Source organism: Sus scrofa, chromosome 16 (genome assembly GCF_000003025.6).
Source record: "Sus scrofa isolate TJ Tabasco breed Duroc chromosome 16, Sscrofa11.1, whole genome shotgun sequence".
In the NCBI taxonomy this organism is placed as follows: Eukaryota; Metazoa; Chordata; class Mammalia; order Artiodactyla; family Suidae; genus Sus; species Sus scrofa.
The window spans coordinates 3,295,390-3,307,900 of record NC_010458.4 but is presented as its reverse complement, the minus strand read 5'-3'; the positions used below and the strand labels follow the sequence as shown (position 1 = coordinate 3,307,900).

Here is a 12,511-nt window from a genome sequence, read left to right as displayed (position 1 = left end):
CCACTGTGCCACGATGGGAACCACTATACCCTCCTTTTCCCCTTCAGAGTCTTTCCACATTAACATATTAAAATAAAACCTTCCTTTAATTAAAATAAATAAATAAATAAATAAATGCCTCCAGAAGGACTCCTGGGAAAGTATCTAGTTAACTCTTCTTTAATCTATTATTTCTCAAACATTTCCCAAAGGGACACTTTCTTCCTTTCTTCCCTGTGTCAGGATTAGGATCCTGGGAGCAGTGCTCTCTGAAGTGCCCCTTGGAGAATGTCACTTTAGCATCATGTACAGCATTTCCAGTGGACATCCTGATTATAAAAGCTCATCAGGAGTTCCCGTCATGGTGCAGCAGAAATGAATCCGACTAGGAACCATGAGGTTGAGGGTTCGATTGGTGGCCTCCAGTAACCGATCCCAATGCTGGTTAAGGATCCAGTGTTGCCTTGAGCTGTGGTGTAGGTCGAAGACGAGGCTCGGATCTGGCATTGCTGTGGCTCTGGTGTAGGCTGGCAGCTGTAGCTCTGATTAGATCCCTAGCCTGGAAACCTCCACGTGCTGCAAGAGTGACCCTAAAAAAGCAAACAAAACAAAACAAAACAAAAAACTCATCAATGGTGATTTTAATATGTCAAGAGTCCCCAGGACCATCCCCACGAAAAGGACTCATGGAACTCAGAATCTGGTGGCACTAAGGACCAAGACTTGTTACGGTGACAAGTAAGGACGCATAGTCAGAGCACAAGGAAAAGACAGGCAGAGTTTGGAGGCAGGCGTATGTGGGCTTCCTAACGCTTTCTCCCTCTTGCGAGGGGTCACACGGAACTCACTGTCTCCACCCCCACCCCCCACCAGCAACAAAAATGCAGTAACACTTGTGCAATATTTATGCCCAGAAAGCCTGTTGGAGACTTAATGCTCAAGGTTTTTATTGGGTCTCTGCCTAGTGTAGACCAAAATTCCATACAACCAGAAAGAAAGCAGGTTTCAGCATAAACCATACCATTTACACAGGTGGTCAGGGACAGAGGCATTCTTAACAGCCTGAACCTTCCTGAAATCCAGACTCCCAGGCACCACCCAAAGACCAATGTCACACTCAGGATAGCAATCTCAGGCCTGCCATGTTAATCTTTTCCTGCATATATAGTTTATATTAAATTATTATAAAATCAAAATTAAATGTCTACACGTTAGAAATTTCTCGTTCCCACTTCTCTTAGACTCACTGGCTTTGGGTAGACCCCAAACTCTGCCTTGTCCTGCCTGCTTATTTGTTATCCTCCCTCCCAGAAATCACTGGGGTCCATTTTTTTTTTTTTTTTTTTTTTTTTTTTTAGGGCCATGCCTGCTACATATGGAGGTTCCCAGGGTAGGGGTCAAATGGAGCTGCAGCTGCCGGCCTACACTACAGCCAGAGCAACTCAGGCGTCTAGCCTCTTCTGCAACCTACACCACAGCTCATGGCAACACTGGATCCTTTAACCTGCTGAGAGAAGCCAGGGATTGAACCTGCATCCTCATGGATCCTAGTTGGCTTCATTAACCACCGAGCCATGAAGGGAACTCCTGGGCTCCGTGGCTTTAATATTACCCCTACTCTTATGATAGTTTTATACAAATGCATTTTTTAAAATTTATTTTTATTTTTATTTATTTTTTATTTTTTGGCCATTTTTAGGGCCATTCCCACGGCATATGGAGGTTCCCAGGCTAGGGATCGAATCGGAGCTGTAGCTGCCAGCCAACGCCAGAGCCACAGCAACGTGGGATCCGAGACGTGACTGCAACCTACACCACAGCTCACGGCAATGCCAGATCCTTAACCCACTGAGCAAGGCCAGGGATCGAACCCGCAACCTCATGGTTCCTAGTCTGATTCGTTAACCACTGAGCCACGATGGGAACTCTGCATTTTTTAAAATTTAAAAACAAATTTTAGAATAATTTAAAAAATGGGAAAAATAGCATTTTTCAGCCAATTACACCACCATTGTTATTTATAATTTAAAATTTATAATTTACATACCTCTTAATAAATTTGTGATCCCTGCTACACATACAGCAGATTTTGAATAGAGCATTTTTTTCCTCTCATTTACTGTTTCTTCACAAAATATTTTTCATGTTGCTACATGGCTTTCTTAGTCACCATTTTCATGATGGCTTCAGAATATTCTATTGAATTGATGTACCTTAATTTACCTACTAGTTCATTATTGTTGGGCACTTAGATGATTTCTAGAGTTTTGCTATTTTTACCAGAAGCTGTAGCAAATATATTTATGTTTCATGTTTTTTTCCCTTTCTGGAGTGTTTTTTCCTCCAAAATATGGTTATTGAGTTAAAGAATGTGTCTTAATTTAAAGGCTCTTAATATTTGTAGCCAAATTGCTTTTCAAAATGATGGTATCAACTTCCAATGCCATCAGCAATGCAGTAGTACCAATTTCACTACCATCCAGCAAAGACTGCTTTATTATAATTATAATAATTTACCCAATAGAGCAATACTTTTATTATAATAAAATGCAGTAATACATTTATTATTATAAATAATTATAATTATTAGTTTTTAAGTAGCAAAATCATAGAGCCTAATTTTACTTTACATTTTGATCACCAACGTGAATGACTACAGATATAAAAGAACGTTTTCACTTATTCCTACAACGCTTTTTTGTGGCCCTCCTTTGCAAACCACTGCTTGGGAATAAAATGATGAACAAAACAGATGAAATCTCTGCCATCATGGTGCTCGCTTGATAGAGAATCAAGCAATAAAGAAGCCAAAAAGAAACAACATGTAGGGGCTGATAAGCTCAATGGAGAAAAATTAAGAGGGTAGTGGAGAAAAGGAGTACCTGACGGAGAGCTGTGATTTTATGTTGATGGTCAGGAATGATGTCTGTGATTACATCTGAACACAGGACAGGAGGGAGCAAGCCATGTGACTATCTTTGGGAAAAGCGTTCAGGCAGAGGGAATAGCAAGTGCAAAGGCCCCGAGGCAGAAGATTGTTGTTATGGTAGAAAGATGTTGAATTGCAGTTCCCTATGTTCCTACGCCGAGGGGGCAAATCAAGTAGAGACCGATCAAGAAAAATGGGAATAGTTGGTAAGCATAGTCTCTGGGGAATCAGGAGTCTGTGACTTAGAATTTATATTGCGTGATTATGAATTCTTAAATAGGAGTACAAACATTGCATAGAAAAGAAAATGATGGACTTAGAGAATAGACTTGTGGTTGCCAAGGGGGAGGGGGAGAGAGTGGGATGGATGGGGCGCTTGGGGTTACTAGATGCAGACTATTGCCTTTGGAATGGATTAGCAATGAGATCCTGCTGTGTAGCACTGGGAACTATGTATGTTCACTTACGATGGAGCATGATAATGTGAGAAAAAAGAATGTATACATGTATGTGTAAGTGGGTCACCATGCTGTACAGTAGAAAATTGACAGAGCACTGAAAACCAGCTATAATGGAAAAAAAAATAAAAATCATTATGCATTCACTGAAAAAGGGGGAAAAGGGGTTAGTGATGCAGGCTGATTTGTCTTGTGGGTGAGGGCATGGGGTCAGGGCCATGTCGTGGCTTCCATTTGCTTTGTGCTATAGAAATCAAGGTCATTAGCTGAGTATGATGCAGGAGGATGGTACAAGCGTTCCAGGACACAGTAGTTAAGGGACCTGGTAGAGAAATGTGACTGGAGTCATAGAGAATGATTCCTGAGCCATGAATTCCAAATGCCAAGTACCTGCCTTGCCATGACCCGTGCGTGTACATAGAGAGGGTAGATTGCCTGGTTCATTTGGGCTGGGCTTCTCCTGAGTGGGGCTGAGGGAGTGATGGAGTAAAGGATGTTGGCACAAGAATGACTGATGTGAGAAACTATGTCATTAGGGGAGGGTGTGTAGAGTCAGAGGATTTAAGATGAAGACTTTAAGTATTAGCAGTTTCTCAGAAAACAAAGATTTAGTTTATATGGCATGAGATGAGGCTGTAGTTATTTGCGACTTGCTGATCTATAATAACAAGCACTTCTTGAGTACTTACTTTACGGCAGGCACTGTAATTATCATTTTTACATACATTATCTTATGGAATTCTCACAACATTCTAAGGTGCTTAGCCTTTTACAGATGTGGGAATCAAGGCTCAGGATTTCCCAGATTCACGCAGAGCTAGGATTTGAAGCCGGATTGTTTCATCCTGGAGTCTATACTTTTTACCAGATTGTGCTAACTCTATCCAAACCCTTACCCAGTCTCTGACCTGTGTCTTTTTCAAAACCTTCTGTAGGCTAGGGATGGAGTTGGGTGGAGTTCTGGGTTGGGAGTGAAGTTGTTATTTTATACTTTATATGATGATTAAGAAGTTTAACAGTTTCAGGACACATCGGAATTTTCCTATTTTAATGGCTTCAAAATGCCAGATTACCTGCAGCAGTAGAGAGGCGGTGAATGTCATGGGTGATGCGGTGGTAAATGAACCATGAAGCTGATGCTGGACTGGAGGGTCCATGAACACATGAACACCTTAGAATATCAAGATGAATCTTGTTTGGAACTTGAAACGGAGACTATGACCAACTCAGAGTCCATTGTTTCACAGGCTTGTTTTCCATTATGTGATAAATCGCTGACTGCTTACATCATCTATCCCTATCTGTCCATCTGTCTGTCTGTCTGTCTGTCTGCCTTGATTAAATTGCGCCAACGTATCCATTTATGTTGATTAAATCTCATTCTCGAGAAATGTGTAATCTAGTTTGAGGGGCAGGGAATATCTGAAATTAATTAAAGGTGGATTGCTGGCAAAGGAGAAGAGGGAAGGAAGGCTGACTAGAGAAGATTTATGTGAAAAGAAGGAAACTTCATGGGAAGAGAGGCTGTTCATGGCTTTAGAGTTATTTCCTCCACTGCTGGGGAGGTAAGTATAATTTTGGTCCATCTGCTCCAGTTGGTTCTCTGGTCTTTAACACATTCCTTTACGCGGGATGCCTGACCTGGGTTAGTGGGAGAGGTGTGGTCGAGCATTGTTGGAGGCCAGAATCTTATCTGGAGGCTGGACTTAACGGCGTTATGATGAGATCTCAGAAGCTAGGTAAACAAACATGACACGGTGCTAAGTTTCTTTTTTTCTTTCTTTTCTTTCTTTCTTTCCTTCCTTCCTTCCTTCTTTCTTTTCTTTCTTTCTTTCTTTCTCTTTCTTTCTTTCTCTTTTTCTTTTTCTTTTTTTTAATAGGACCTTTGTGTAACTGCTGCTCAGGTACTACACTTTAAAAGCTCATTAGTGGAGGAAGCAGTCAATGAACTAATAAATATGTTGCTGGATGTCGAAGTTCCATCTAAGGAAGAAAGAGAAAAAGTATCCAACATAAATAGTGCTGATTCAAAAAATGAAAGTTCAGGTAACGGAAGGGATAATGGAAAGAGGGCTCTTAGTTTTCTAGGCCATTATTGAAAACTAAAATTTAATTTTCTGCATAGCGATGAATTTCATATTTCTATAAATACCCTCCAAATTTTACAAGGACATTTATGAATCTGAAATTATGATTCGGAGCACATTTTAATGACACCATGTCATTAATTCCTACTATTTTTTTGTTAACATCTACAAACAGGTACTTTGCATTGGCCCTTGTTAGCTGTCTTTGCATATAGGTATAAATGTGTGTTTTTTCATCTTGTCAGAATAGGATGGGTTATGGATTGGAATTCCCACGGGAGCCCTGTCTACACCAGAGCAAAGGGTTTGTGGGACAGATGAGGACATGGAGAGGCAAAGAATGGAAGCTCTTCCCCTCAGGGTTTATGGTTATTGGTGGGCCCAGAGAACCAGCAGCTGGGCCCCCAGGCCCTGCCTTGCTTTTGCAGCCATAGCTCCTGCCTCTCCTCCGTATTTTTTTTTTTTTTTTTTGTCTTTTGTCCTTTTTAGGGCCTCACCCGTGGCGTATGGAGGTTCCCAGGATAAGGGTCTAATTGTAGCTGCTGGCCTATACCACAGCCACAGCAATGCCAGATCTGAGCCGTGTCTGTGACCCACACCACAGCTCATGGCAACACCAGATCCTTAACCCACTGAGCAAGGCCAGGAATCGAACCCACAACCTCATGGTTCCTAGTCAGATTCATTTCCATTGCAGCACGACGGGGACTCCTCCTGTCTTTTAACATGGAGGAGAATAGGCCTCCATCAGTCCACCTGGTGCCCCCTTTTCCTCTTCCTGTCCTCATTTCGGAAGAAGTGTGACATTTAGGTGTTATTAAACTTGCATGTAATTTATCTCAATTTTCTTGTCTTTAACTGCAATAGATCATTCTCTCTCTCTCTCTATGCCTCCACTCCCAGCCCCAATCTCTTTCAATTTCTCTCATTCTGTAACAGCAAAAAGAGAAGAAGGAACTTTGGACACCTCGACATCTTCCCTCAATGCCCGGCCAGGCCTCCTGCCCTTGACGGCATTTGCGAGAAAGAAGAAAGAGACCGAGGTGTTAGAGGAGGGGGCCCGGGAGTTGCTCTCTCATTTCAATCACCAAAACACGGAAGCTCTTCTGAAGGTTACAAGGAACACGCTGGAGGCCATGCGCAGGCGAATTCATTCCTCCAACTTGATCCACTTCCGGGGTAATGATCTGGTAGAGTTTGCCTCTTGGCTCCACGCGTGGTTGCTGTGTGTGTGTGCGTGCATCCCTGCTAAATTGAAATAATCGAAACCACCATTTCTTGAGTGTCTCCTTGTAAGTTTATGCCGTATGAACTTGGATTATCTCAACAATGCTGTGAAGTAAATGCTATCATCACTCCCATTTAAAACTGAGAAGACTGGAGTCCAGGGAGGTGAAATAATTTGCCTAAGGTCGCTTTGCTTTTGTTAATAAACAACATCATGATGGGAACACTTCTAATCTTTTTGTAATAAGGTGAAAACATATGAAGTGAATTATTTTAATTAGTGAAAGAAAAAAGAGACTTTAAAAAGGAGATCAATAGAAAGATAATTTCATTGTTAAATTCTTCGATTATTAGCCAGTCTTAGCAAGTGAGAAAGATCTTATTAATGCCATTACCTTCAAAGCAGAAAATTGTATTACTATTTTCATGTCAGTTTAGTATTTTCTAGCTGGTTTGCTCCTCCTCAATCCAATCATCTCTCCTCAGCACCATTCAGAGCTAGGTGTTGCATTTCCCAAATGGGCCACAAAAATCCATCAAGTCTAGAGGTATTTTGAAATTAAGTTTTAAATTAAAAAAATATAAAAATAAGAGTTCAGGGATTTTTCTTTGTGGCACAGCAGAAACGAATCCGACTAGTAACCATGAGGTTGCAGGGTTGCAGGTTCGATCCCTGGCCTGGCTCAGTGGGTTAAGTGTTGCTATGGCTGTGGTGCAGCCCAGCAGCTGTAGCTCCGATTCATTCCCTAGTCTGGGAACTTCCATATGTTAGGGTGAGGCCCTAGAAAGCAAAAAAAAAAAGAGTTCTCATTGTGGCTCCACCCATTGTAGTCTCCCAGAGGATGAGTTTAATCCCTGGCCTTGATCAGTGGGCTATGGATCTGGCCTTGCCCCAGGCTGTAGAGTAGGTTGAAGATGTGACTTGGATCCTGCATTGCTGTGGCTGTGGTGTAGGCTGGCAGCTGCAGCTGCAGTTCAACTCCTAGCTTGGGAACTTCTATATGCTACAGTTGTGGCCATAAAAAGAAAAAATGTGTACAGATCAAGTATTTCCAAAGAAAATTCTGCATCTGAGCTATGTTAAAGCACATATTGATTTTGGAGCCTTTGCACGAAAAAAATGTAAAATATGTTAATTTTTTTGGCTTTATTTTTTCAATAATTTTAAATGTTAATTTCTGGACTATAATGAGTTAAATAAAACATTCAATTCAAAAAAAGAAAAAATATGTATATAAAAATAAAACAGTAATTAGTTAAAATTAAATAATAGAACAATAAAGACTTTTTATTTATTTTGAATTTTGGCATTTAAGGGAAACTTTCTCTAATATTTAATTAAAAGTGGATGAATAAAAGTGGAAATGTTAAAATAATTTTTTGATTGGTGGCATGGTTTATTATGTTTTATTTCACTTCAGAAGGGAGGATAGTCATTTTCTTTGACTTAGGGACAATATTAGAACTTATCAACTGTTGGTTGATATGTTGAATATTATTGTATGCCTCTTCCAAGGCATGTAATGATATTTATATATACAAATATTTCTTTATATTACAGGTATTTCTTTATATATGATAAGTATTTCCAATTATATACAGGGATTTGCACACACACACACACACACACACATACATGCATATTTATATACCTTTACCTTTAACTATAGCCAACTTTAAAAGCCCCCTGTATATAAATGGTGAATTACATGGTATTTCTTTCCCACTTTTTGCTCCCAGTTTGGATATACTTGTGGCGGTAGGAAAGATGTATGTTTTATTTGAAATTCTAAACTGACTGTTTGTTCTGACTTAGGCTTGTTCTGATATTTATTCTTGTTTTTCATTCCTTGCTTACTTAGTCTATATTTAATTTGTCGGCCTCCTGTTATTTGGACAGTATCATTTTCAATATTTTATGTAAGAATTTATATAATTAAGCCTGACTCCACGCTGTGGGTTTCCTTTATGGAGCGTGTACCTGTAGATGGTAATCAGCAGAAACTGGCTTGGGTTTCACTGAACTGCTCTGTAGTATTGAGCATAACTAGATCCTCCACCTTAGTTTTTATTCATTCATTCATCCAACAAAGATATATTGTCAGATGATATACCTATTATGTCTTGTTCTAGGTGCTTTAATTTTTCTGGTTACAAATGAAATAAGTCCTATTTTAAAGGAAAAAGATGAAATCTTCCCTGTTTTGTGTTAACTCAGACAGTAACAGTGCCTCTAAAATGAAGCAGAACAGTCTGCCCATTTTCCGGGCAAGCATCACCCTGGTCATTCCCAACATCACCATGGCCCCAGTCCTGGAAGACATACAGCAGACGCTGAACAAAGTTGTGGAGTGCGTCGTCACCATCACCAAGGGGGTTAGACAGTGGAGCAGTGAGCTGCTGTCCAAGGTGGGTGTGGGCTGAAAAAAATCATCTCACATGGAAGCTGCTGCTTCTACAGATGGGCTGGAGCTAAAAAAAAATACCCTTTTTCGTTGTAGAGAAAAATGCATGAAAGAAAAACGGCTGCTTTGCCAAATAACGAAGACAGTGATTCTGATGCTGAAATGGGAGAAAATGAACCTCAAGGTAAATGTTCTTTTAGTGCTTTCTAAATAGTTATTGTAAATCCACATTTTTTAAAATTGATTTTTATTTTTTATTGGAGTCTAGTTGATTTACAATGTTGTGTTAGTTTCAGGTGTATAGCAAAATGATTCAGTTATATACATATGCATATATCCATTCTTTTTCAGATTCTTTTCCTGTATAGGTTATTACAGAACCTCACAAGGCATGCAATAATATTTATATATACAAGTATTTCTTTATATATTACAAGTATTTCCAATTATATATAGAGATTTATACACACACATCCATATTTATATACCTTTACCTTTAACTATAGCTAATTTTAAAAGCCCCCTGGATATAAATGGTGAATTACATGGTATTTTTTCTCTACTCTTGAGTAGAGCTCCCTGTGCTACACTGTAGGTCTTTTTTGATTATCTGTTTATATATATATAGAGTAGTGTGTATATGTTAATCCCAAACTCTGAATTTCTTTCTCTTGCCACCTTTCCCCTTTGGTAACCATGTTTGTTTTTGAAGTCTGTTTGTTTTGTAAATAAGTTAATTTGTATCATTTTTTTAAGTCCACATATAAGGGATATCATATGATATTTATCTTTCTTTGATTTACCTCACTTAGTATGATAATCTCTAATTCCATCCATGATGCTGCAAATGGTGTTATTTTGTTCTTTTTTAAGGCTGAGTAGTATTCCATTGTATATATATACCACATCTTCTTTATCCATTCCTCTGTCGATGGACATTTAGGTTGCTTCTGTGTCTTGGCTATTGTACATAGTGCTGCAGTGAACATTGGGGTGCAGGTATCTTTTTGAATTTTGGTTTTCTCTGAATATTTACCTAGAAGTGAGATTGCTGGATCATATGGTAGTTCTACATTTAGTTTTTTAATGTAAATCAACATTTATTAAACTAAAATGTATTTTCCTCCATGTAATTCTCAAATCAGATTAGATCAGAATATTAATCTATGAGCCAATTTCAAGTTTATGAAATATAAAGATCAATGTATTTTAATATCACCATGATAAATAGTGTATTTTAAATCAGTATGTCACAAGAGATACTGGGGGACATACTGGAGGATTTTAGTTTCACAGTTAAAAGAGAAATGTCATCATCATGATGAATATTTCCAGACGTTTCAGAGCTATGTTGTATTTTGATCCATTATGTGTCCTGTTTTGCTAACGTGCTGTGATTTTTGCTGTATATCTCATGGTTTTCATTTCTATTCTGTAATATTAGGGAGCATATGACATCCAAGTTGCTAATGATATGTGATAAAATGTTTTTAATCCTACAACTTCTTCTTTTAAAGCAACCCTGCCAGTAGCCGAGCTTGTATAATTTTCAGTTAGTTCTCATATCCTCTTAAAAGATAAATAAATTAACCACAAGGAAGAAACTGAAACAAGCTCCTCTTTAAAAAAATCTGTTATTGAGGAGGATAAAGACAGTTCAAAACAACTTTACCCAGCACTGTGAATCAGCTATACTCTAATTAAAAAAACCTGAAGCAAGACAAATCAAACAAAAAACCCAACCTTACCCACAACTTATAATATTCTTTATTTAAGGTAAAAATCATATTGTATTAACTTCAATTTTTATATTATTTGTAGACATTGCTTAACCTCCTAGAATAGTTTAGATGTTTCTAAACTCAAAATATGTTCAATTATGAATTATATTTTAAACTGAGAAGAAAAAATGTTTAATGGAAAATTAAAATGTATTTTTGTCATGACAAAAGAGTTAAAAGAGAAATAAGCTGCACCTTTAAAAAATAACAGAAGCTGCACCTTTAAAAAATAACAGCTTTGAGATAGAATTTACATAACATAAAATTCACCCTTTTAAAGTGTAGAATTCACTGGCCTTTAGTATATTCAGAGCTGTACAACATCACCACTATCTAGCTTTAGAACATTTTCATCACTCTCCAAAGAAATCCTGTCTCTATTAGCAGTCCCCCTCACCCCCATTCTCTTTCCCCAAGCCCTGGCAGCCACTAATCTACTTTCTTTCTTTCTTTTTTTTTTTTTTTTTTTTTTTTTTTTTTGCTTTTTAGGGCCGCACCCGAGGCATATGGAGGTTCCCAGGCTAGGGGTCTAATTGGAACTACAGCTGCCGGCCTACACCACAGCCACAGCAACGTGGGATCTGAGCCACATCTGTGACGTACATCACAGCTTATGGCAACACCAGATCCTTCACCCACTGAGAGAGGCCAGGGATCGAACCCACATCCTCATGGATTCTAGTCGGGTTTGTTAACTGCTAATCCACTTTTGGTTTTTGTGGGTTTGCCTATTCTGGATGTTTCCTATAAGTGGAATCATGCTACCCATGGTCTTTTGTGTCTCACTCCTTTCATTTAGCATAATGTTTTCAATTTTCAACCATGTTGCAGATGTATCTGCACTTCATTTCTTTTTATTGCTGAATAATATTCCATTGCATGGATATACTACATTTTATTTATCCATTCATCAATTGATGAACATTTGGGTTGTTTCCACTTTTGGACTGTTTTGAATAAATATTGCTATGAACATTTGTGTAAAGTTTTTGTGTTGGACATATATTTTCATTTCTCTTGGGTATGAAACTCATACACTGAATCATGTAGTAGCTTTATGTTTACCATTCTGAAGACATGCCAGACTGTTTTCCAGAGCAGTCATACCATTTTACTTTCCCACTGGCAAGGTATGAGGGTCCTGTTCCCCCACCCACCTACCCCCTGCCACCCAGCATCCTCACCAACAGTTGTGGCTGTCTGCCTTTGGAATTGCAGCCATTCTAGTGATGAGAAATGATATCTCTTTGCAGTCTTAATTTGCATTTCCCTAATGACTAATGATCGTGAACATCTTTTCATGTGGGTTTTTTTTTTTTTTTGCATTTGTGTATCTTATTTGGAGAGAGGTCTATTCAAATTCTTTGCCTGTGTTTTAAACAATTATGATTACTTGTCTTTTCATTGTTGAGTTACTGATATAAATAAATAATAAATCCCTTACCAGATACATCACTTGAAATATTTTCTTATATTCTGTGGGTTGTGTTTTCACTTTACTTTTAGAAAAATTTTTATTAGAATAGAGTTGATTTACAGTGTTGGGTTAATTTCTGCTGTACAGCATAGCGACCCACATATACGTATATACATAGACATTCTTTTTCTGATACTATCTTCTAGCATGTTCTACCCCAAGAGATTG

At 38.4% G+C, this 12,511-nt stretch overlaps 1 protein-coding gene across 1 annotated transcript in view; it reads left to right on the top strand.

The window, feature by feature from the left end:
- Positions 1–12,511, top strand: part of DNAH5 (dynein axonemal heavy chain 5) — a 251,923-nt gene that overhangs the window by 58,289 nt on the left and 181,123 nt on the right. The window contains 4 exon segments of the mRNA XM_021076646.1: positions 5,247–5,412; positions 6,393–6,632; positions 8,899–9,089; positions 9,182–9,269. Coding sequence (XP_020932305.1) covers positions 5,247–5,412; positions 6,393–6,632; positions 8,899–9,089; positions 9,182–9,269 — 685 coding nt within the window.